This window comes from Prunus avium, chromosome 6, assembly GCF_965620075.1.
Source record: "Prunus avium chromosome 6, drPruAviu1.hap1.1, whole genome shotgun sequence".
In the NCBI taxonomy this organism is placed as follows: domain Eukaryota; kingdom Viridiplantae; phylum Streptophyta; class Magnoliopsida; order Rosales; family Rosaceae; genus Prunus; species Prunus avium.
This window is the reverse complement of record NC_142289.1, coordinates 29,137,391-29,161,787: the sequence shown is the minus strand read 5'-3', so window position 1 is coordinate 29,161,787 and position 24,397 is coordinate 29,137,391. Positions and strand designations below refer to the sequence as shown.

The following is a 24,397-nucleotide window of genomic DNA, read 5'->3' as shown; positions in this document are numbered from 1 at the left end:
TGTTGCCATTAAACTACAGATGCGCTGATCTATTCTTTGGGTGTATAAAACAAATATCGCTTTCTTAGGAGTAGCTTCCCTCTGTAAGGGACTTGTAACTATTTGAATGTTTATTCGGGCACTTGAAGTCCTCAATTCAATTCTCCTCTTTTAATATCGTTTGTAAAAAAAAAAAAAAAAAAACTCCCCTTTCTTGCTGCTCCCAGGCATGTCCATAAATTTGTTTTATCATGGGCCGAGCCAATCGGGCCGGACACTGTCCCAAAGTCCAAGTCAGTCGGGCCCCACAGATTATCCGATGGTATTTTCAAACAGTGGCACTACTCGAAAATTTGATCAACCGAAGGGCCATTTCCGTCATAGGAACCAAATAATATAATGGCATACAGTGGATGCAAAGCGCGGGAAAACGCTTTGATCCCTCTAAAACCCTCTCTCTCTCTCTCTCTCTCTCTCACTCGAAGTCTCAAAGTCTGAGAGCAAATCTCAGACGGATTTCCATTTCACACGCCAAACACAATGAGCGGCTTCCAGAGCCGAAAACGGGACCGTGGAAGCTCATGGAGCTCCAAGAAGCAGAAGGTTATGCGCAGCGCCGAGGAAGAGCTCGAGTCGAAGCTAGGGTTCGATCTGTTCTCCGAAGGCGATAAGCGGCTCGGATGGCTGCTCACTTTCGCATCCGTAAGTTGATTCTGTACCAATCAATTTTTGCCCATTTGGTCTTCCATTTTAGAAATCTGCGTTTTTTCCTGGTCTGTTTGGTTACTGAGATAGCGAAGGAAAAAGGGGGAATTTGGGATTTTGAAGGCTTAAGCTGTGTTTGGAGCCATTTTGTAATGGAAAGTTGGATAAAATTACTTGAATTTTGTTATTATTCTTGGGCTAAGTGGGTGAGAATTTTTGCTGACTTTTGAAATATCTCTATCTTGGTATTAGATATTTTGTGCAATTTATTCTATGCTTCATATAAAGCCTAGCCACTGTCATTCTTTGACTAGTTTGCTTACTGGTGTAATATTCACCTTCTAGGAGACAAAAACAATTTACTGCAAACAATTGAAAAGCTCAACTTTGTTTACTACTCAGTTGCATTATACTTCATTTCTTTTTTATGAAAAGGAAAAGACTTACATAGGAGATGCCCTTGGGACCCATTAGGACATCAAAGTAGATTTTAATTGTCACATTAGTAGGAAAATTGGAAAACCAAACACAAGGTTGTGAATACTTATGTTCTATATTTGATAAGGAATATGTAACCATGTTAGCTTTTTGGAAAACTTGATGAAACTCAAAATGCTCAGTTTTAGAAGAAGTCTTCGAATATCTCTAACCTATGATAAAATACTCCAAGGAATATTAGTAGTACCGGAATTTAAAATATCAACTAAAACGTTAGAATCCGCTTCTTTAATAATTTTTTATTATTAATAATTTAACCAAATGTAAACCATACTTTAAAGCTGCAATATCAGTTTGAAGGACAGAACCATAACCAACAGTAAGTGCCACCAATCTTAACATTTCCTTTGAAGTTTCTAATTACAAATCCTGCTGCTTCTTGACTAGAGTTTCTAAATGAACCATCAAAATTGAAGTTGTATTATTCTTTATTGTTGTTGTTGTTGTTGTTGATGTTTTTGTTTTTCTTTGTTAATTTTCGATATTTTATAACCACATGGTAGTAAGTTTGAGTTCGAATACCTTAATGATTGGCATTTATAAATGATGGATGCTTCCTTATAAATTTGCAGTCATCTTGGGAGGATCAAGACACCCGTAAGGTTTATAGTTGCGTCGATTTGTATTTCGTTTCGCAGGTAAGATATTCTATAAAGATGTTTAACATAATCAGTTTTATTTTATGGTGAATAATTATATACCTATTTTCTAATTTAATTGCAGGATGGTTCTGCTTTCAAGTCAAAATACAAGTTCCGCCCTTATTTCTATGCAGCCTCAAAGGTCTCAATCAATCTTATATGTTTGATTCTGAAATTTTTTCTTCAACCATCAGTTACCTTCACAGTGATGATGACTATTTTATTTTAGGAGAAAATGGAAATGGATGTTGAAGCATATTTGAGACGACGATATGAAAATCAAATTGCTGATATTGAAATAGTGGAGAAAGAAGACCTTGATCTGGTAAGTACCTTCCTCCATCACCAGCTTTATACAGCAATCTACCTTCTAAAATTTGGCAATGTTTGTTAATCCTCGGCAGTTATTTTCCCTTATTAACTCTTTTGACATTCCATTCAACAATTCCAAGTTAAATCAAGGTATGCCTGGTTCAGCCACATGTTTTACTTTACACCCGTAAACCACGAAACATTTTTTTTAGTCATTTTCTATTCAAAGGTGTCTTTTCATTCCTATTTTTTATCAAGTATTTTCTTGAACAGAAATTATTTGTACCCATGAGAAGTTTCGTCTTTTTATTTAAAACTTTTCCATTTTATATGCACCTTTGGCCTATTTCCTTTCAATTCAAGTTTTTTCTGACAATTGGGTCACCAATTTGACATAAAAGCTTTTACTATTCAGTCAAATGTGGAAAAACTTAGGTTTCATGCCGACATAATTGTGTCTTACTTCTTCATTTCTTGATATGGGTAGGTGGCTCATTTTCTAACAAATTCACTTGAGCATGAAATTATCTTTTCCTAGACTGTTTCCGAACTTGCCTCAAGCATTGGACATGACTTTGACTTTGACTAGTGTGTTGCTTCTAAATCTCTTAACATGGACCTTCCAAAAGTTACTTTGATGAACTTCATACATAAACATGGACCCAATTAGAATATTTTGAGCTACTTTGCACACCAGATTGTTTGGTATCAAGTGTGATGGAAAGATTTCAATCAGTGAATTTCCATTCTTGACCTGATATGTTTGAGCAGTTATGTTCTCTCTAGTTTCTTGCACTTAAGCTTAACTATATTCTTGCCTAGCGTCAGGACTATTGTCTCATCTTCCAACGTTAACTAGATGTTTTGACAACCTAATTTTCTATTGCCATTTTTAGAAGTGATTTCCACAGACTCATCTAAAGAAATTGCATCTGATTAGTTGTCTTTTTATTTTTATTTTTTTGTGTGGCTATTGGGAAACCCTGTAATTGCTAGCAAGATTTTGAGATACATTCATTTAACTGGAAAAATTTTAGTTAAGGTTTGTTCATCCATTACACTTTTTATATATTAGAATAGTATCATGAAAGTACGGTAGTGGTGAGATGTCTAACACCATCTAATTTATTTCTACAGACTCATCTAAAGAAATTGCATCTGATTAGTTGTCTTTTTATTTTTATTTTTTTGTGTGGCTATTGGCAAATCCTGTAATTGCTAGCAAGATTTTGAGATACATTCATTTAACTGGATTTTTTTATAGTTATGGTTTGTTCATCCATTACACTTTTTATATATTAGAATAGTATCATGAAAGTACGGTAGTGGTGAGATGTCTAACACCATCTAATTTAAATTCAAGATTGAACATCCTATAATTGAGTATGTTGTTTCATATATTATAAATATAGTGGGTTTACTTAGATTTGCTGTTCAGTTTTCCAATCTTTGCTGATATTATAATGATCGTGGTGCCTTATTTGATTTCTTATTCAATTATATCTCCCAATGCGTCCATTCTAATATCCTTCTGTACTCCCTGACAGAAAAACCATTTGTCTGGCCTACGCAAGTCCTACCTAAAGCTATCATTTGATAATGTTCAACAACTAATGAATGTCAAGAGTGACCTATTACACGTTGTCGAAAGAAACCACGCCAAATTTGATGCTGCAGACGCTTACGAGTCAATAGTAATAGGAAAACGGTGAGGTTATGTTATTGATTCTTGTTCCTTTTGGATGTTGACCTCATTGCCTGTAGATAGCTTATTTGGTTAACAGGTACCTTGGGTTGGTCTGCTGTTGCGTTGAACTGTAAATTGTATTTGTTTCCTGATCCTGATACTCTTTTGTTGCTTGATTTGTAGAGAACAAAGGCCTCAGGATTTTCTAGATTGTATTATTGATCTTCGTGAATTTGATGTTCCCTACCATGTCCGCTTCGCCATTGACAATGGTGATTTACACTACATCTGGCTGCTTTCTATACCTTTGTCTTTTGTTTTGAGTTTCTGAATTTGAAAAAGTTGAATCCCTTTCAAATTGTTTTGCTACTCAGATGTAAGATGTGGCCAGTGGTATGATGTTAGTGTATCCAGTACTGGTGTTATGCTTGAGATGAGGACAGATCTTCTGCAGCGAGCTGAAGTTCATGTTTGTGCATTTGATATTGAGACGACTAAGCTACCTTTGAAATTTCCAGATGCTGAATATGATTTAATAATGATGATTTCGTACATGGTTGATGGACAAGGTTACCTGATTATTAACAGAGAGGTAGGATTCATGTCCTTCTAGTAATTTCTTACCTTGTTCAAGTTTAGCATTTGAGATTCGTCTTGTATGTTGCCAAATAAGTGTGCATAGCTTTAATAAATGTTTACAGCGGATATGTTTAGTTGTTTAGATGCTCCATTTTAAAGTCCTTGCTTTTGGGACCTTTTGAGTTCATTACCTTCAACTTTATCCAACAAACTGGTTGTGTTCTCATTTAGCAAGGATGTGAAAGAATTTTAGAAAATTTTCTTTGAAAAAAGATGCCAAGGTCCTGTCTTTATTTTCCTTTACTGGGAAACTTAGTAATTGTTCATTTGTTTTGCATCTATTTAAGCCTATTGTTGCAAACTTGTATTTTCATGCTAGACGTGCTATTTTGTTGCTTTCTTCACCATCAATATTTTATTTATTGCACTTCTAAGTTAAATGTACGTATTAAATTTGAAATTTGAAGGGTTAATAGGTTTAAATTTCATATAAAACAAAAAAGAAGAAGTTAAATGTATGTATTGATATGTTTAATTTCCTTTTTAGCTGCAATAGGTTTAAGTTTCCTATAAAAAAAAGTATGTATTGATAGGTTTACTTTCTTGTATCTGCAGTGTGTTGGGGATGATATAGAGGATCTGGAGTACACTCCAAAACCAGAATTTGAAGGGTTTTTCAAGGTGACAAATGTGAAGAATGAGGTATTGACATCCATAGAAACTCCAGCCTCACCCCAATACACACACAAAACACATCCCAGCCTGCCAGATACGATATTTTGATTAGTTTAGTTTGTATAAGGGGTTTTGGAATGCTAATTACTTGTTACTTTTGCAAATTATATGGTCATTGTTGCAGGTAGAGCTTCTAAGACACTGGTTTGCTCATATGTGGGAGGTGAAGCCTGGAATTTACGTCACATACAATGGTGATTATTTCGACTGGCCTTTCCTGGAAACCAGAGCTGCATATCATGGGTTAAAAATGAGTGATGTATGTTGCTAATTCTGCAAGTTACATTTACTTAAACAACAATGTGTTCGCAGACTTCTAGGTTGTAAGTCTTAAATAACTACCAAAAAGACTGGAACTTAAACATTATCATCTTCATTGCTTATGGAAGTTTCTTATTCTTTAATATTAAGTAAATAATACTAATGCCATTTGTTCATTAATGTTTATTGATTGACATACAGGGGGCTCTGAATATTATCGGGAGCTGTTATTGGCACCCAAAAAATTCATCCTGCACTCTGTAAAACCATGAGGGTCTACAAGATGCCTTTTTTGGAGTGCCAACAACAGTTTAATTTTCTTAATAGATTTAAAGCATTAACTGCACGTGACATGTATATGAAGCTTTTTACCCTTTGTTTTATTCAGGGTCATGTGCATCGTCATTATAACTTTTGTGTAAATGTGTAATTTATCTTTCTGCATTCACATCATATATAAATATTGCAATATAAGCAGTGGAGACAATGAAACATCACCCAGTTTAGATTATTTTAGGTATAATGATGACATGAAAATATTGAATTAACTCTCAAAAACGTTGTTATCTATATATTTGTACTTCCTACCAATTAAAAAATTTCACCACACAAAGGGATTGCGTGACACTGATATTGTCATTTTACTGGAAATTGCAAAAATGTAATTTTTGTTTTTTGTGTCTGCATGATCTCAGAGATATTCTCATTTATGTTTTGCACTAATTTTTGCTCTTCTTCTACCTCCCTCCCTGCTCTTGACCTTGCAGGAGGTTGGATTTCAATGTGACAAGAACCAGGGGGAATGCCGGGCTAAATTTGCTTGCCATCTTGATTGTTTTGCTTGGGTCAAACGTGATAGTTATCTTCCTCAAGGGAGCCAGGGCCTTAAGGTTTGATTGTCCAATTCAAGCTCATTGTTTTCTTTTTCTTCTTCTTCTAATTGGTATTTGCTGTTGTTACTCTTTTAGAAATTTATGTTGTTCCATATTAATTTCTCATGGTTAACCTCCTATTCTTTATTACACACAATAGATGGAGCAATTAATTTATATTGTTGTACACTAATTTCTGAAGGTCTTTTTGTCACTGCTGTATCAGAAGACCCTTAAAGATCTCCTGAAAGCAGAATTGCCAAAAAAACTTATCTTGTACCATCATAGACTGTTGAAATCTTTTACTTAACATAGCTCTATAAGGAAACAAATGCTACATGTTCCTAATTATAGTTTAGTTGTATTGGGTTTAATAACTTCACCTTCAATTATGCTTGTGTAAACCAGATGAAAAAGAAGTATGTTCATTTGTTTCCTAGTATTTGTTATGTAGATGAAAGTATAATATTATTTATATATAATCTTATTTCAGGCTGTTACAAAGGCAAAGTTAGGTTATCATCCCCTGGAGGTGAATCCGGAGGATATGGTTCGCTTTGCGAAGGAAAAACCTCAGGTATGGATGAGTGGAAATGATTTTTCAGTTGTTTGCAGGAATGCTTTGGCATGGTGCACTTAGATAGAAAATGTTAATAATTGATAAGGGAGACATGATATATGAACTGACAACTACATTAAGTACTGTAGAGACTACTGCAGCTTACACACCCGTGTTCATTGATTTGGCAATGTTTTCCTTTTGTCTCAGTGTCGATTTTGTCTCTTTCAGTGAAGGATGAAGTAGGGTATAGAGTTACTAGCTTGATTGAGATTAGCCTGTGAAACATGCTTAATGTATGCAGAGAGGCTAATTGAGTAGTGGATGTATAAACCAACTGTGGGGTTGGAGAAACATACTCGTGTGGGGCGCTGTTTAACCTTCAAAATTCAATACTGAACCTTAGACTATCTATATAGATTGATATGACGATGATAGTACAAGTGTAAAAAAGTCCACAGAAGAAAATTCTTTGTTTAATCAAATTGTGGGTGTGTTTGTCTGTATTGTGATTACTGTTACTATATGTCTGATAAATTATCAAATTCCCTGATGCTCAGGCACTATGATGGTATCTGGCTGCCATACCAAGAGCTGGGTAGAGCGACTCTTTTTTATGAATTTGGATTGTCTTAAATTTTGACTCTGTGAACAAACATGCTAGTGCGTCTGAATATTGAGGTTGTGTTTGCTTTTGTACATTCTTTTGCAAGAACACTTCTGACAATCTTTTTCTATGTGGTTGAATATGTAATCACAGATGATGGCATCGTATTCTGTCTCTGATGCCGTTGCAACTTATTACTTGTATATGACCTATGTTCATCCATTCATTTTCTCTCTTGCAACTATTATTCCAATGTCTCCGGATGAGGTTTTGCGCAAGGGTAGTGGAACCCTTTGTGAAATGCTTCTCATGGTCCAGGTGTGTTGTCATACACTCATGCTGATGCTTTTTTGTGTCTGTTTGAAGAAAACTCCTATATAGTTCTCTTACTAAGAAAACTAGTCTTGATTTTCAATTTCAACAATTAACTTAATGAATAGTTCTGTTTCTTACAAGAAAAAATAATAATATTTCAGCTGTTAAGTTTCTCCTGGTTTCACATTTAATTTTGCATTTTATGCAGGCATACAAGGCAAATGTTATCTGCCCTAACAAACACCAATCTGACCCCGAAAAGTTCTATAAAAATCACCTTTTAGAGAGTGAGACTTATATAGGTGGCCATGTTGAATGCCTTGAAAGTGGTGTGTTTAGATCTGATCTTCCAACCAGTTTTAAGCTTGATGCCTCTGCCTATGAGGTATGTTTTCATCATCTTTTTTCACTACCCATGTTTATTTCTATTGTTTTAAATCGACTGGTTGTTCTGGTTTGATCGATTGGCGTACCATCATTTCTAAATTTTTATTGTGGACTATCATTCCTTTGACATCACTTCTAATTAAAGATCGGTGCATCATCTCTGTATATTGATGGATTGCATATGACTAGAAGGTCATATTTTCAATTTTAGTTATTCCCTATAACATCCATAACCACATTAACATCTACTGAATTTGATTTATTTTCACCGACTCAACATTTTTAATGGTCATTTTATATGGTGCCATGCCGTACTGGATTTGTCTTTAGAACACAAAGATCAATTACATTTCTTTTTCAGAATTTGTTTTTTGCTCTATGAACAAGTGGCTCATTGCTACAAATTATTTAGTCCACTAACAGAGAAGTGGTTGTATTGTGCATAATCTGTGATCTCAGCCTGTAAATTTGGTAGGAGTGAGTGTATAATGGGCTGAATCCAATTGATCCTCGCAAAATTTATATCCTAATTTCAGTAATTTGTTTCTGTATATCTGTAGGATAACTTCTTGTCAATTCCATTGCTATTTGTAATATTTCCTGAAAGTCATGCAAAATTCCCCATGATGGTCCTAACAATGCTACTCAACTACAAATGCTAAATATCACATTATATTGTATACTTAATTTGAGAATTCTGATTTCCAGCAATTGATCAACAACCTTGATCGAGATCTTCAATATGCTATAAGAGTAGAGGGTAAGATGGACTTGGAATCTGTGTCCAATTATGAAGAAGTGAAGAGTTCTATATTGGAAAAGGTGCTGATCATTTTTATTTTCAAGCAGATCTGTTATTTTTTTTCATTCTTGTATGTCTAATTATATATTTATTTTTAATATGATTTATATGATTTATCAAGTCCAAAAAGTTGCGGGTTTTTTTGGTGATTGATGTAAACTTCCTTAGGGATGTTCATCGGTTCGAAACTGTTAATCTGTATTCTGTAGCCAATTTTCATCCGATCCAATGTAGATTGGATTGTAGGTTGTACAAACCAATCCAATCTGAGGTTAGGATGTGATCTAATCCGATTCAATCCAATTGACATTGAATTGGATTAGATTGGATGATCTGTTTTTTTAATGAAGCAAAAAACCTATTGAAAAATAAATCGATTATCATAAATCCAATCCAATCGTATTAACAGGATCAAATGTAAAGTACCAAAATTTGTTCCATTAGAGGACTCAAATTTTTCATAACTTTTTTAGTTTCAAGTTCTAATAAGACAAGAAGCATGGAGCCAACTAGATAGGATTGCATTGGAATCCGTCATGCGATCCGATCATGTTGGATTTTGATGTTAGGGATCCAATCCCTGATTCTCATCGGCCAAATTCATTGAAACCGATCAAATTTGATTGGATTTGATAATAAACATCCCTCTTCCTATTGCGTTGGATTTAAATCTTTTATTATTTAGTTATTCACTTAGTTTTCAAGATGTAATGTTCATTTAAATCTCAATACGGTCATGAATATGTTTTTTGGAACTTTATTCATTAGTGATTTCCTTTCCTTGTTTGTAGCTTGTGAGGCTACGAGATGAACCTATACGTGAAGAAAGCCCCCTTATTTATCATCTGGATGTTGCTGCAATGTATCCCAACATTATTTTAACAAATAGGCTTCAGGTGTGTTGGTTAATAAATTACTAATTGCAGATATCGATTTTATATTACTCACGTATTTCATCTTTCTTTTTTCTTTTTTTCAGTTTATAACTGCCATTTGCCTTTTATATTCATAGAAAAGTGTCCGCTAAAAGGGTTGTTGATCTAGGTCGTTAATAGTGCTTCTGGTTATCTTGTTTCTATTGGAGTCATGTTAACCAATCAAAGTTTTATAGAAAATTCTGTTTTTTTAATAGTCCAACTGTAATGTCAGCACCAATATTTTCAGCAAGAATGTACTCTTCCCCATTTGCATTGTCAGATTGTTGTAGGGGCTGTTCTGTTTGCTCATTTGAAGATTCTGTGAATGTATATCGTAACAACTGTTGTTATTTCCAGCCATCCTCAATAGTTACAGATGAGATCTGCACTGCTTGTGATTTCAACCGTCCAGGAAAAACTTGTCTTCGCAAGCTTGAATGGGTTTGGCGTGGAGAAATATTCATGGCAAAGAAAAGGTTTAGTTTAATAATCTTTCCCTTTTCCTCTTTTCCCCCTTCTGTCTATACTTCTGGTCTGTTATCAACAGACTTATTAATTATTGTGTATGGACATCATTTTGCTCAATTTCAGTGACTATTATCATTTGAAGAAGCAAATTGAGTCTGAGTTTGTTGATGGTGCCAATTCCAAGCTGTCAAAATCTTTTCTTGAGTTGCCTAAAATGGAGCAGCAATCAAGGCTCAAAGAGCGTCTAAAAAAATACTGTCAGAAGGTATATTCTACACTGTATTTGATCAAATATTTTCTCAGAGTAATGCCTAACATTCTAATTTTGGTTCTCTTTGACAGGCATATAGACGAGTAGTGGACAAGCCAATCGCTGAACTTCGGGAAGCAGGGATTTGCATGAGGGAAAATTCATTCTATGTTGACACAGTTCGCAGGTGAGAAGTTTGCATGTTCATCTGAATAAGGGCAGTCATAACTAAGAACTGAGTAGAAAAATCCTTTGGAATGGAAATGTATAGATTTTACTCATGAAATTTTTGTGACAATTGTTATTAGAAAATGTCTTTGTGCCGACATGGTGATTACTTGTTTCCTTTTGTTTCTGCTCTCTTTTCTCTTTTGTGCTGAATCATATGTTCTATTGATGTGCTTCAAGCTTTCGAGATAGAAGGTATGAGTACAAAGGGCTTAATAAGGTTTGGAAGGGGAAGTTGTCTGAAGCCAAGGCTAGTGGGAATTCTATAAAAATCCAGGAAGCACAAGTATGAATTTTTTTTAAACCTCTCTCTCCGTGTATCAATTTTGTTGTGTTTTTTGAAGAAAAAATTATTTAAAGGAAATAAGCTTGTTGAACACTTTTTTGTATTATTCATACCAACAGTCTCCTGTTTCTAATGTCTTTGTTTATTGATGTTTGCAGGATATGGTAGTGCTTTACGATTCATTACAACTTGCACATAAGTGTATACTTAATTCCTTTTATGGATATGTCATGCGCAAGTGAGTTCATTGACTTTCGTCTTTGAATTCTTGTAAGATAGATTCCGTTGTTCATGTGATATCTTCTAGTTACCTTTTTGTGATGCTTTTGCATGTTAATCCAGGGGTGCAAGGTGGTATTCAATGGAAATGGCTGGAGTAGTTACATATACTGGAGCTAAAATTATTCAGAATGCTCGCTTGTTGGTTGAGAAAATTGGAAAACCTCTTGAATTAGACACAGATGGTATCTGGTGTGCACTCCCTGGATCTTTTCCGGAGAACTTTACATTCAAAACAAAGTATGATTTTCATCTTAATAATTCACTTGGTTACATGTATACCATAATGACAGCCAGATTGCTATTTGTATGACCACTGATTTTTCTTAAACAACAACAGTCTATGTTTCATATGCAATGCTACTTTCCACTCTAATTTATGGGAAACTCATATTCAGAGACTTGAAGAAGAAGCTGACTATCTCATATCCATGTGTTATGCTTAACGTTGATGTAGCAAGGAACAATACAAATGATCAATACCAGGTCAGCTTGGAACATTTTTCTAAATTGTTTATTTCCATTGCACGGGGAACGACTCTGGCAAAATGCATTGTATACTGCTATTTGGTTTGTCTTATATGCACAACTTTCCCTTTCCTTACAAATTCTCAACACCATTTTTACCAGACTCTTACAGATCCTATTGGAAATACTTACACAACTCATAGTGAATGTTCTATTGAATTTGAAGTGGATGGACCGTACAAGGTAACACAGTGATATGTTTTTATTTTATTTTAACTAGTGCTTTCATGTCATTTGATAACAAACTATTTCTCTCATGTAGGCAATGATTCTTCCGGCTTCTAAAGAAGAAGGAATTCTAATTAAGAAGCGATATGCTGTTTTCAATGATGATGGGACCCTTGCTGAACTTAAAGGTTTCGAGATCAAGCGTAGAGGTGAGCTGAAGCTCATCAAAGTTTTCCAGGTATCCCTTTTTTTTGTAAATTGTAATATTTCCATAAATATGTAGTGGACAATCAACACCTAAAAAAAGGACAAAAAAGTCTCGAACTTAACCATCCAATAGAGGTGCCTAATGGATAGCATTCCAGTTCTTCAATTGTTATCAGACTGACTCCTAACTTGTTGAAGCTATTCTGAGTGAAAATTATCGCTTGGAAGTTGACGTTTTATGTGCTAAATGCTTAATTGTTGACGTTCTTCAATTGTTATCAGACTGACACCTTATTATATGTTTGTGCTTCTTGAAAATTCGAGACAACGCTTGTCGTTCCCACGCATGAAATACCTTTCTTGTTTGCAGGCCGAGCTTTTTGATAAGTTCCTTCACGGTTCTACTTTAGAGGAATGCTATTCAGCAGTCGCTTCTGTTGCCAATCGCTGGCTTGATCTCCTTGATGTATGTCAATGTTTAATGTATTGTCTCATCGCAACTGCTTTGTTTAGAATATTTCCCAGCATGTACTTGAGGGACTTTCATTGTCATATTGTCTTACTCAAGGATATTAAAAGTTGTTGGTTAAGTGAAGATTCAAAGAGATGCTTATTTGAAATTTCATTGTTTTTTATCCCCCATTCTCTCAGAATCAAGGAAAGGATGTTGCAGACAGTGAGTTGCTTGAATATATATCAGAGTCAAGCACAATGAGCAAGTCTTTAGCAGACTATGGAGAGCAAAAGTCATGCGCAGTGACCACTGCAAGACGTCTTGCTAATTTTCTCGGTGATTCAATGGTCAAAGATAAAGGACTGCGTTGCCAGTATATAGTTGCATGTGAACCAAAGGTAAATGGAAACTACTTTATTTGGATTATGATCTTCATCTCGAAATTGAGAGAACAGCGAGTAATGCATTTGGGTGGGTAAGGTATGCCCTAAGTTCAAGTATTGTGATAATTGAAGTTAAAGAAAGAAAAAAAGAAGAATGAAAGAAAGAAAGTAAGAGAAAACAATTGAATCATAACATGGTCGTTTCCTCTTTATCTTCCTTATCTTCACCTTAATTCTTGGAGCTTAACCTTTACAGGAATATGAATGATAGGGAGTTAAGAGAGTTTTCAAATTTATTTTCTCAGATTAATAGTATCTCGTTGAATCCAATCCATTCCGACAACTATCTAGGGGTCATCTTTTAATTTATTTTTTCATTATCCAAGTGTCCCTTGTTTAGTAACTATATAATATGATCTGAAAGACTGGTGCACCTACTAAAGTTAAAATTCTTGTTTCGTTGGTTGTACATGGTGCACCTATTGGTCTGTTTTGTGATGTGGGGGTGAATGTTGATCATAATTTGCTGCACTGCTCCTTCTCATGATAATTTAATTTGCTTATTATATGGACTTCTTATCCATCCTTTCTTGCATCCAATCTATAATTTTTCAATAAAAGGTTTTCTGGACTAGTTTTTTGCAATTTGGACTAGTATTTTGCAACAGTGAAAGTTGTGACTCTCTTGCAATTTGGTTTTCTGTGTTTGTATGGTCTCTCGTTGCCATCTTAGATAGGTCACCCAAATGACTTAGAAAAAGAAAATGGCATCACCTTTCTAATGGTTTTTGAATTTCTTTTCAACTCCGAGTCATCTGAATCTGCATTTTTGTTGTTGTGTTGACTTGAGTAGGGCACACCTGTAAGTGAGCGTGCTGTTCCAGTTGCAATATTTGAAACAGATGCGGGTAACATTCAGCTATTATTTTTGTTGTAGGGAGCTGGTATTTACACTCCAAACTAGTCATCCTGCAATCCTCTCTTGTTTCTTTACAAGGGAAAAGTGTAACTCCTCCCTTAATCTTTTTACAAAAGAAGACTGCACAATGACTATTGCGGAGTGTCAACAACAGCTCCCTTTTCATTTTCTTGTTTGTATTCTGAAGAGAGATTGTTTTTCAACTCATCAGAAATCATGAAGTTTTATGTACGGAAGTGGTGCAAGGTTTCATCAGATGTCGGCATTCGATCCATTATTGACTGGTCCTATTACAAGCAACGTCTTGGTTCAGCAATTCAGAAAATTGTCACCATTCCGGCTGCAATGCAAAAGGTTCTTTTGCTTGTGAACTGTTGTTTGTTGCATCTCTTTCTCTGTCTTTCTCTAGCTGTACTTGAAATCAGTTGAATTTTTTTCAGGTCGCAAATCCTGTTCCTAGGGTAGCTCATCCTGATTGGCTGCATAAGAAGGTTCGTGAGAAGGACGACAAATTTCGACAGCGCAAATTGGTTGATATGTTCAGGTCATTGAACAGGGATCATTTGCTGGAAAAGAACAGTGATGCTATCGGCTCTAATCATGCGATTGATGAAGAGATTGTTGAAGATTTGGAAGACTTCAACAGAAAAAGCAGTTCCATAAATGGACCCAGACCAATTGTCCGATGTTATGAAGTTAATAACAAGAAAAATTCAGTCGAGACAGCAGGTCAAATAGATTCACAGCAACAACGAACTAATAATAAAGAAAATGAGCTTCAAGAGCAAAATGCTGTCTCTTCTGAAGCTATTGATAGAAATGTAGATTATCATGGCTGGCTTCAAATAAAGAAGAGGAAATGGAAAGATACTCTTGACAGGAGGAAGAAGCAAAGGTACTTTTTTTTACCTACATATATATGGCCTAGGGAGCTTACTTGTGCAGATTGACATGTGCTAAAAGTTCACAAAATTCTAGAAATCTGCCTAATACCTCCCTGGTATTAAGATAGATATCTCACTTAACAGTAGACAGGTAAAGTCAAAAGTATTTCCGGAGCAAATCAATATGCTGTGTGTATATATGAATGGACCCTATGGTTTCATTGAGGCTTTGGAGTATATTTGACAAAATTTGTTTGCTTTGTAGTATAACAAGTACATAGATTGCTTCTTTTTCATCCCATATTATCCATAGGATCTCATAAGGGTCAATCGTGTTTGTCAGTCTCTATGGTCTGGGAAGGCTAAAAAATGAATGCCAAGTCAGGACCTGTATCTTATACACATTTGTAATAGGTTGTGAACAAATGCATGATTCCGAATGGGAAATTCAATTGGAGTAATCAAGATAAAATAGTCTATATAATCTTTAAATCCGATCCTCTTCAATCAATTATGGAGCTACTTTAACCTCATCATCTCTGTTATCTGTCGATGATGTTATAGCACTTGTCAGTATGTGTTAATTTGTGTTCATAGGTATGAGTTGTACTTATGTTGAGCTCAGAACAGTTTTTCTTAATGGAGTCTATGAACTAATGTTTAGGAAAATTGTTGTCCAATTTGACAGATTGAATAATGCAAGGTCTGCGCACCATGCTAATAATGAGGTGCTTGGTGGTGGTAGAAATCGTAAAGAACCACAGGGGAAAGGCGTTAATTCTTATTTTAGGAGGAATGAAGAAGCCCTAACACGCTGTCACTGGCAGGTATTTCTCATTCAATTCATGTATTTGACTGGAAAGCCCCGAATAATTACCTTATCACTGCTTAACTTCTGTGGTTCAGATATTACAACTAGTTCCCAGTTCTCAGGGTGACCAATTTTCTGCGTGGGTTGTTGTTGAAGGAATCATGCTTAAGATTCCTGTTACTGTTCCAAGAGTTTTTTACATAAATTCTAAAGCACCTATAGAAAAACTATTTGAAAAAATTTCTGAAGAAAAACCTCAAGGAAAGAATGTCAACAAGACTCTTCCTCATGGAAGGCGTGCCTACAACCTGTATGAGGTACTTCTGGTTTTACTGTTTTCAAGCTGTAATGTGGTTCTTAACCTTTTATTGTCTGAGAGGCTTCTGAGGTTTAATTTTCATATTTCTTTTTTTCCTGACTGTGAATAGGCTATAATTGATGAGGGTTGGTTTAAAACAATAAGCAAAAAACTTGCAGCTCTTCTTGGCGATCCAGAAGTTGAGGTCAGTACATAATTTCATATGAACCATCCCGCTGACACTTTTTCTTTAGCTACCGATATTTTGCCATTGGTCATGATATACTTTTTTAATGACTTGGAGTTCTTGGTTTTCCTTTTCAGTCTGATTAACCAAAGTTTGATGAAGATTTATCTTCTACAGTTCTGAATTGGTCTTATGACTTTGCCTTCTAACCAAATTTGCTTAAGATTTCTCTTCTATAGTTCTGAATTAGTATCCCTCTTCTTGGAACAATCATTTACTGTGGTATTACTTGATTTGTTTCAATGCAATAATTTGGTGAACTTTAGCATTCTTGCAAAATCATTTACTGCTGTATTTCACTGATTTGTCAAAATTTTATCTTGATACATATAAATCTTGTTATTGGTGATGATTTTGAAAGAAGTTTGTGAAGATAGTTAGAATCATTACTTCTTGGTTTTTTTTTTGGGATGAGGAGGAAGAACTTGCATATTCAATAAATGATTCATTTTTTAAATAAGAGCTATGTTATAATGATTACTTGATACATTTCAGCTTGATTCAAATTCTTTGTTCAGGGAATATATGAAACAAAGGTGCCTTTGGAGTTCAATGCAATTGTTCAGATTGGTTGTGTCTGTAAAGTGGATAAAACTGCTAAGAAGAGAAACGTCCAGGATGGTTGGAGTGTGAGTGAACTGCACATGAAGACAACTACTGAGTGCACATATCTGGACGAATCGATCTCTTTCTTTTACTTGTACCAGAGGTAATTCTTTTTTGTATGTTACCTGTAAATTGGCTCCTTGATTGTATGAAGTTATGAAGCATTTTTTCCATGCTGAACTTTGGCTTAGGAAACAATTTTTTACAGTTTTCACATGCAACATAGCTTACATTTCTGCAGCACTAATAACGCAACTTCTTTTTCTTTTTCTTTTTCTTTTTAAGCTTATCCCTACAAAAATTTATCTGATATTGGAATGAGTAGTAATTTAATAGGTTTAATTTGTTGACCATTTCGATAGTCTCTTAGCCTTCACATGAGAACATATAGCCATTAATGTTAATGTTTTTAATGTCAGCACATCTGAAGGGCGAGCTATATTTATTGCCTATTTTCCTGCGTCAAGAACAATAACTGTTGTGGTGGTAAATCCTTATCAAAATAAAGATTTGTCAGCATCTTTTCTTGAGAAACAATTTCGTGAAGCTTGCCAAGCATTATCAATTCAGCCACCCCCTAGGAATGGTATCATTATTAAGGTGAACTTGTCAGTTTTTTGGGGTGAAAATTTCCTGCTGTTTTTTTCCACTTTCAGTGGCTCATATATTTGTCCTCTTTTTCTTATGTACTAATTTTAGGTTGAGTATGTTGGATTTCCCAAGGATGCTGAAATGATTTTGCACCGTGCAATTAATGAGCACAGGTTTGATTCCATATTGGTTATCATTGTCGCAATGCTTTTCAAAAAAAATTGTCGCCGTGCTATTTAAAGTGCAATTCTTTTTTTTCTTTTTTTTAAAATCCAAGATAGTTGCCTCCTATTGAAGTTTCTGCCTGATGCACAAGGATAGGTTTTGCGGGCACCATATATTTGAAATATTTTCTGATTTGGCCTAAAGTAACTGTATACTGCCCCTGACAAAGTGAGGGGCTAATATTAGTTATGTTTACAATGTTGCTAATGCACCATTGTTTGTGGGTGTAGGATTGTCTTCACAAGTCATTTGTTAATTATGTTTTTAAGTTGCATGTAAGATAGTGTTCTATTGATCAGAGAATGCACAAGTTTTCTCATTGTTTCAGAGCATTTGTAAATTATCTTTCACGTACTATTTAAAAGTCGTTTGTCAAGATTTCCACTTGGAGCTATATTTATATGGTATTCAACTGGGTAGGTTGCAAATTTTCTTGCAGTGTATTATGGAAATAATGCCCTTTTTGTTTAGACGCTTGGTTAATTCCTTATAAGGTTTTGATGCCTGACAGACATGAACATCATGGACCTACAGTTGCTGTTATTGAATGCCCAAATTTTCAGTTGATGAAGTCGAGTATAGGAGCTCTTGATGATTTTCCTTGTGTGAGCATTCCCTCTAATGCTCGTGATAGTAACTATCAGGTAGTCTATTTAGACCTAATAGACCTTCACTCTTCACATGCATTTTCTATTTTTATTAAGCATCTGATTCAAAATATTTTACTGCTTCGTACAGGTTCTTGGGTGGCAACAAGTGGCAGCAAAAATTGGAATGCAACGTTGTGCTGCATCACCTCAGTGGTTGAGGGAGAGAATTTCCCTCTCAAGATATGCCCATGTATTAACTTTGTTTCCATACCAACAATGTTTTTCTGTTAATCTGTTTGTTAATGGTAAATAAATCAATTTCTCAAACTTATTGGTGCAGGTACCATTGGGTAATTTTGAACTTGACTGGCTTATACATGCAGCAGATATCTTCTTTTCAAGAGCACTACGGGATCAGCAACAGGTTTTTCTTTCAGCTAATATCTTGTACATCTTTGAGTTTTCAGATGTAAGTAGTATCATAGCAGTAGGACTGAAGCTCTTACGTTGTTTGGATGGTTAAATCAGTCGAGGCCGTGTTTTCTTTTTTAATGGAGCGTTATTTAGATCTGTCCAAGATAAGACCATTGATTTAGATCTTTGTTAGCTTGATATACATTATTGACTTATTCCCTAGCAGCTTAAGCTTTTGGGATCCCATAGTTGAATTAAGATGGTATCAACACTTTGCTTTGTCAGAGCTTCGGGATTCTAAACCTCCATGCCAATTTTCCATTCCTTTTTTTCTTGTTGTTTTCATTTTAAGGTGCAGGGTGGGGCTGTACCTTCCTTTCCATGTGCCGGATGGTGCTGTACATGAGAGTGTGCTAGTTTAATAAATATTGGCTTTTGAGAGTGTTAGTTTCTGGAGTCTTGTGGTTGTGTAACACTTGTAAATGTTAGGTTTTCGATTATATAATGCATTGCATGGTTCATTGCAACTTTCCCCCGTCCTTGAGTCTTGAATGTTGATTCTTACAGGTGCTTTGGATATCTGATGATGGTATTCCAGATCTAGGAGGCATTAATGAAGAAGATACATGTTTTGCCGATGAGGTTAGTCTCAAACTAACAAATAAATATACAAGGGCATTAAGGTGTTAAGAAAAGAAATTGGGATCCATCTCTTCTAATCATGGAATTAACTAATATTCAAGTATTAATTGTCTCTCAATAATCAAATTTTAATTTTATGTTCTTTTTACTTATGAGTGCCTTTTATGGAACAGGTCTATCAACATGACTTTTCTTTCCCGGGAGCATATAGGAAGGTCACTGTGGAGCTAAAGGTTCTGAATATTGTCAACCAATTATTTCCTGAGTTTGTATAATTTGAGACAGTTGTGTTAAAATTTGCATCATGTTTCTATGTAGATACATCATCTGGCTGTAAATGCTCTTCTGAAAAGCAACCAGGTGAATGAAATGGAAGGAGGTGCTTTGCTAGGATTTGAATCAGATGTGAACTCAGGAGTACATATGTCTGATCTACATGTTGGCTTTGATGAAGCTACCTCATGTGCACCTACCCTCCGTGTCTTGAAACAGTTGATCCAGAGGTGTCTTGCAAATGCAGTAACATCTGGAAATGTGTATGCTGATGCACTATTGCAGCATCTATATCGATGGCTTTGCAGGTTGCCGTCTCTTGTTTCATACAACTCCTGTTTTGTCTCATATAATTACTGCTGTCCCTCCTATAAAAAAAAATTACTGCTTCCCACTTTACTGGTTATACCTTCTTGTTTTCGACCCGAAGGCCGTTTCCCATCTCTTGTTAAATGTACCTCTAGTTTTTACTCATATACTTGTTGGTTCCTTCATAATGCAGCCCCCAGTCTAAACTTCATGATCCAGCTCTTCACCGCATACTCCACAAGGTAACAGTTTTTTTATAACATCACTTTTTTTTTGTAAACATTGTATGGATATTATAGGATCAAATTAGGGTTGCAACGCAAGATTTGTCATTTACTAAATAATATTAGCCTTTTCACAATAGTTAAGTAGCGTGGTGATAGTTCTTATTCTTTTCAAAGTTTGATGATTAGACAAATATATCTATTTTGTGTTTGAAAATGGGCCTAATCAACTGGGTTTTGGTTTCTTTCTGTTAAATTTCAATAGGTCATGTCAAAGGTGCTTGCAATTTTAATGATTGAGTTCCGCAAATTGGGTGCCAAGATTATATTTGCGAATTTCTACAAGATTATTATAGACACAGGAAAGTTTGATCTGTCAGGAGCCAAAGCTTATTGTGATAGCTTGCTTAAAACACTGCAAGCAAGGTTGGTTTTCATTTAGGAGTTGTCTCTGTAGGGGTGTGCGTGTGTACAGGTAATGTTTTCTTCCCAAACTGTGAACCTGGAGCACAATAACAATCAACCTATTCAATGGTCCAGATTCACAATCTGGCAACATAAGCATCTTATGTTGTGAGATTGTCTGGGAAGAGAACATTTGTTTGTATACTTTTTCTTCTTTCTTGTTGAAATCCCTTGTGTTTGATATGCAGAGAACTATTTGAGTGGATTGAGCTTGAACCATTGCAATTCTGGCATTCTCTGCTTTTCATGGATCAGGTTTGGTCGTTGTTCTCTCTTCTTCTCCTTCTTGTTTACTCAAACGCACACTCACACACTTTAATTTGATTAATTTTTTAAAGCTTTTGGATGTAAATGTAGAGCAATTATGATTGCAAATTACTTTAACAGAAGGATATATATAAAACTTTTTGGTTGCAAACCAAGGGATATTTGAATTTGAAGGAAAACTATCAATTTTTGTAATTTACTTGAAAGCTTCAAGTATGGATGCTTGCAATTAAGAAAAGTGCAAAATCCTGTCTCTAGCATGCAATCAAATGATCAGAACTATCCATTTTTTAGGTCCTCCTCGAAAGACAATCCATGTGATGAATCTTCCGAATAGAAAATTGTCGTATGATTTCATTTTGATGTGACTGACTCTGTTGGTCGGCACAATGTAGATGACCTAGTAGTTTCTGATGTGGCTGATCTTTCATGATTGGCCCTTGAAAGACCTAAAGAAGACAGTTCTGATTTTTGAACTGCATTGTGAGGTAGTCCTAGGAAGATGTTCGCATTCTGTTTTGAATGAGTGCATCCTCACTTGAAAATTCTCCATTAATCTACATAAGGTTAACGATACTCATTACTAATAAATAATTTACATAACTGACATAAATTTCCATTATTAGAGGGCGTGCTCAATTTTTTTGGGGGTTGTTAACACCTCATAAATTGTGTGTCATGTTGACATATAAATCTGGAATTACTATGGAAACCATTAATGGCATGTTTACTAATCCGTAATTGGATTAGGGGGAATTGAATTAAGGATGAATTGAATTGAGGAGGAATTTGATTGAGGAGAATTAGATTCCGGATTCCTATTGAAGTTGTTTACTAAACCATATGAAATTGAGGTAGGAGTGGTACTAATTACTCAAATGTCCTCGTTGTTGGGTTCAAGTAGATGACAAATTTGAAATTTTGAATATTGTGTGAGGATATAATGGGTAAAAAAGATGAATTCCTAATGGGTTCATTCTCCATGAATTAGAATACCACCTCCCACTCAGGAATTGAATTCCTCCAAAATCAAGAATTCAATTCCTAATTTTGTGTGGGCCTCACTTACTTTTCAATTCCTTGATGTGAAGCAAAAGCAGGAATCCTCCATATGCGGAATTCAATTCTTGATGAGAATTCCAATTCTTGATTAGTAAACACACCATAAATATACTTCGGGATATTAAAGTGTTGAACATTTAATGCAATTAGATCACTCCAAGTTTCCTAGATTGCTTAATTTTATTCATTTAATGCTTCAAGAAACAAGTTTGAACCATTTTGTAGTCACCTTACCTTTCTTCTTTTTATTTAGTCTGAGTTTCCATGGTTTTCTATGACAGTATAACTATGGTGGAATTCCGGCAAGAGCTGATGGAAGCATGCATGGTGAAGCTCAAATGGATATTGTATCAAGCTGGAATATCGCTGAATACTTACCCAAGAAAATTCAGGTTAGTATATAAATCTGCCAAAATTTGCATGCTAAAGGAACATAACTATAATTATAATCACACTTTAGGTTTTAATTCAAGCAGTAATCATGATGGCTGCATGATCTTCCAGGTTTCTAATATTTTCTATCATCTTTCTGGTATTTTGCAGGACCATTTTGTTTATATTGTCTCTCAGTTTCTATATATTCCCTGGGATTATGAACAGAAGCAGGCAGCAGTTAGAACATCTTTACAGAATGACAGCAATTGCACGCCATCAATCACTGTTGCAGCTGCTGAGACTTTTGAGTCTCATATGATAGATTTTCTTAAAGGACAGGTATGATAGATGATAATATTTGGCAACCCTTGTACAACTTATTGTTTTCCTCTCTTATGTTAGTACTTGATCTGATTTATGGAGTTCCGGTTTATGTTCCACAGATCAGCTCATACTTTACAGATAAACTTCTGGGAATTGTTCATGATACCATACTTCACATGAAGGAGCTGAACAAATCTGAGGATGGCCATCACACATCTCCTGGGCTGCCACAACTTGCTGGTGATATCCACAAAGGGGATGCCGCGCTGGAGTTCATTAAGCATGTCTGCGGTGTTTTCTCCCTTGACCAAAATGTTCACCATGACGTTATGGTACTTGTCCTTCTGAATTATATGCCATGTAGTCTTAGTGACATTTGCACAACAATTGGATTCTTTTATCTCAGGGAAATTCTTTTCACATCTATTTACTGAAAAGACAAACTTTCCCTTTGTCTTACCCCACCCACACACACACACACATTAACACGAGACCTTATACTCATCTTTTTTGGTCCACTGACTTGTCTTTTTCAACCCACTCTTGCCTTAATTTTGACCAACCTTAGGTATGTTTTGGAACTGTTCTATATTAGTTCCTGTCAGCGAGTAATGCTTTTGCTCCTATGTCTTAATTCTACAGGTAATGAGAAGGAATCTGTTGAAATATTTGCGTGTGAGGGAGTTTGCACCTGAAGCCGAGTTTCGTGATCCCTGTGCATTCTTCACCTTACCAAATGTCATTTGCAGGTACAAAAGTAAAAAAACAATGGCCTATAATATTTTACAGAGGGCACTGTTAATTTGGTTTCTAATAGGTCTCATGCATTGCCTAGTCATAAAACTTGTTAAGAATTTTAAAAAGTGCTTCTGAGTTGATTTCCTGCATCCCGTTAATAATATCAAAATTATCAAGCCACTTGCTGTTTACCTTTTTTCTTTTCTTACTGCAGCTACTGCAACGATTGTAGAGACCTGGACATGTCCCGTGACTCAGCTCTACTAGCTGGGGAGTGGCGCTGTGTTGTGCCGCAATGCGGGCAGCCTTATGACAGAGAGGTCATGGAGAATGCCCTTCTTCAGATTGTACGGCAGAGAGAGCGCCTCTACCATCTACAGGATCTGGTATGCCTTAGGTGTAAGCAAGTGAAAGCTGCACACTTAGCGGATCAATGTGTATGTGCTGGCTCATATAAATGCAGGGAGGATGCAACGAAATTCCGTAGCAAGATGGAGTTAATTTGGAAGATTGCCATTCATCAGAAATTCCAACTTCTCCAAGAGTGCACTGAATGGATTTTAGAAGTTGATCACTCTTAATCTGTGCGTTTCAGTTCATTTTGGTGGGCCGCTAAAATTTCTTGCTGTTTGAAGTTGCCTTGTAATGCGTGAAGCAGAAGTGATTATCATTCAGTGAGGTATATGTGGAAGCAATTTGCGGTGAGGTACTAAAATGCCACAACCAATAGAGGATTTCCATATCTATTTATCACAAACTGATAGATTATTTGCGGTTGCCATGGAAGGACAGGGGCAAAGGGAAGGGAAAGCCATCATTTCACTTGTACATAATTCGTGTAATTGATTTATTGTAAATGGTAAAAATAATGGGAAAATTCAAATCACCTTTACTGTCAACCAAGCCTTGTATTTCACAATATTCCCTCTCTCTGTACATCTAAACGACTTATGTTGTCTTTACAAGGCTACGAATGTATTAATTTCAGGAATGTATTAATTTCAGGTATATTTATAAATGTGCATA

At 35.5% G+C, this 24,397-nt stretch overlaps 1 protein-coding gene across 2 annotated transcripts; it reads left to right on the top strand.

The window, feature by feature from the left end:
* The first annotated feature begins 418 nt into the window (after positions 1-418).
* Positions 419-24,274, top strand: LOC110772670 (DNA polymerase epsilon catalytic subunit A-like). Of its 2 annotated transcripts, XM_021977153.2 has the most exons (49): positions 419-681; positions 1,755-1,820; positions 1,906-1,965; positions 2,053-2,148; positions 3,683-3,843; positions 4,006-4,094; positions 4,197-4,414; positions 5,017-5,103; positions 5,261-5,395; positions 6,165-6,287; positions 6,763-6,846; positions 7,589-7,753; positions 7,959-8,135; positions 8,846-8,959; positions 9,731-9,835; positions 10,214-10,332; positions 10,448-10,589; positions 10,667-10,761; positions 10,983-11,088; positions 11,247-11,326; positions 11,431-11,607; positions 11,766-11,853; positions 11,998-12,078; positions 12,158-12,301; positions 12,641-12,736; positions 12,922-13,122; positions 13,961-14,015; positions 14,238-14,380; positions 14,467-14,921; positions 15,599-15,737; positions 15,817-16,038; positions 16,150-16,224; positions 16,785-16,975; positions 17,292-17,472; positions 17,572-17,636; positions 18,200-18,332; positions 18,427-18,528; positions 18,619-18,702; positions 19,260-19,334; positions 19,508-19,567; positions 19,653-19,915; positions 20,110-20,158; positions 20,406-20,566; positions 20,794-20,860; positions 22,216-22,326; positions 22,478-22,648; positions 22,753-22,965; positions 23,276-23,382; positions 23,586-24,274. In XM_021977153.2, exons 1-49 carry the CDS (start codon positions 520-522, stop codon positions 23,950-23,952), a joined length of 6,660 nt encoding a protein of 2,219 aa, XP_021832845.2. In that variant the 5' UTR covers positions 419-519; the 3' UTR covers positions 23,953-24,274. The 2 variants fall into 2 exon arrangements, with proteins under 2 accessions (XP_021832845.2, XP_021832916.2); XM_021977224.2 differs by lacking the exons at positions 419-681; positions 1,755-1,820; positions 1,906-1,965; ... (3 more) ...; positions 4,197-4,414; positions 5,017-5,103 and having other exon boundaries at positions 5,279-5,330.
* The last annotated feature ends 123 nt before the right edge of the window (positions 24,275-24,397 follow it).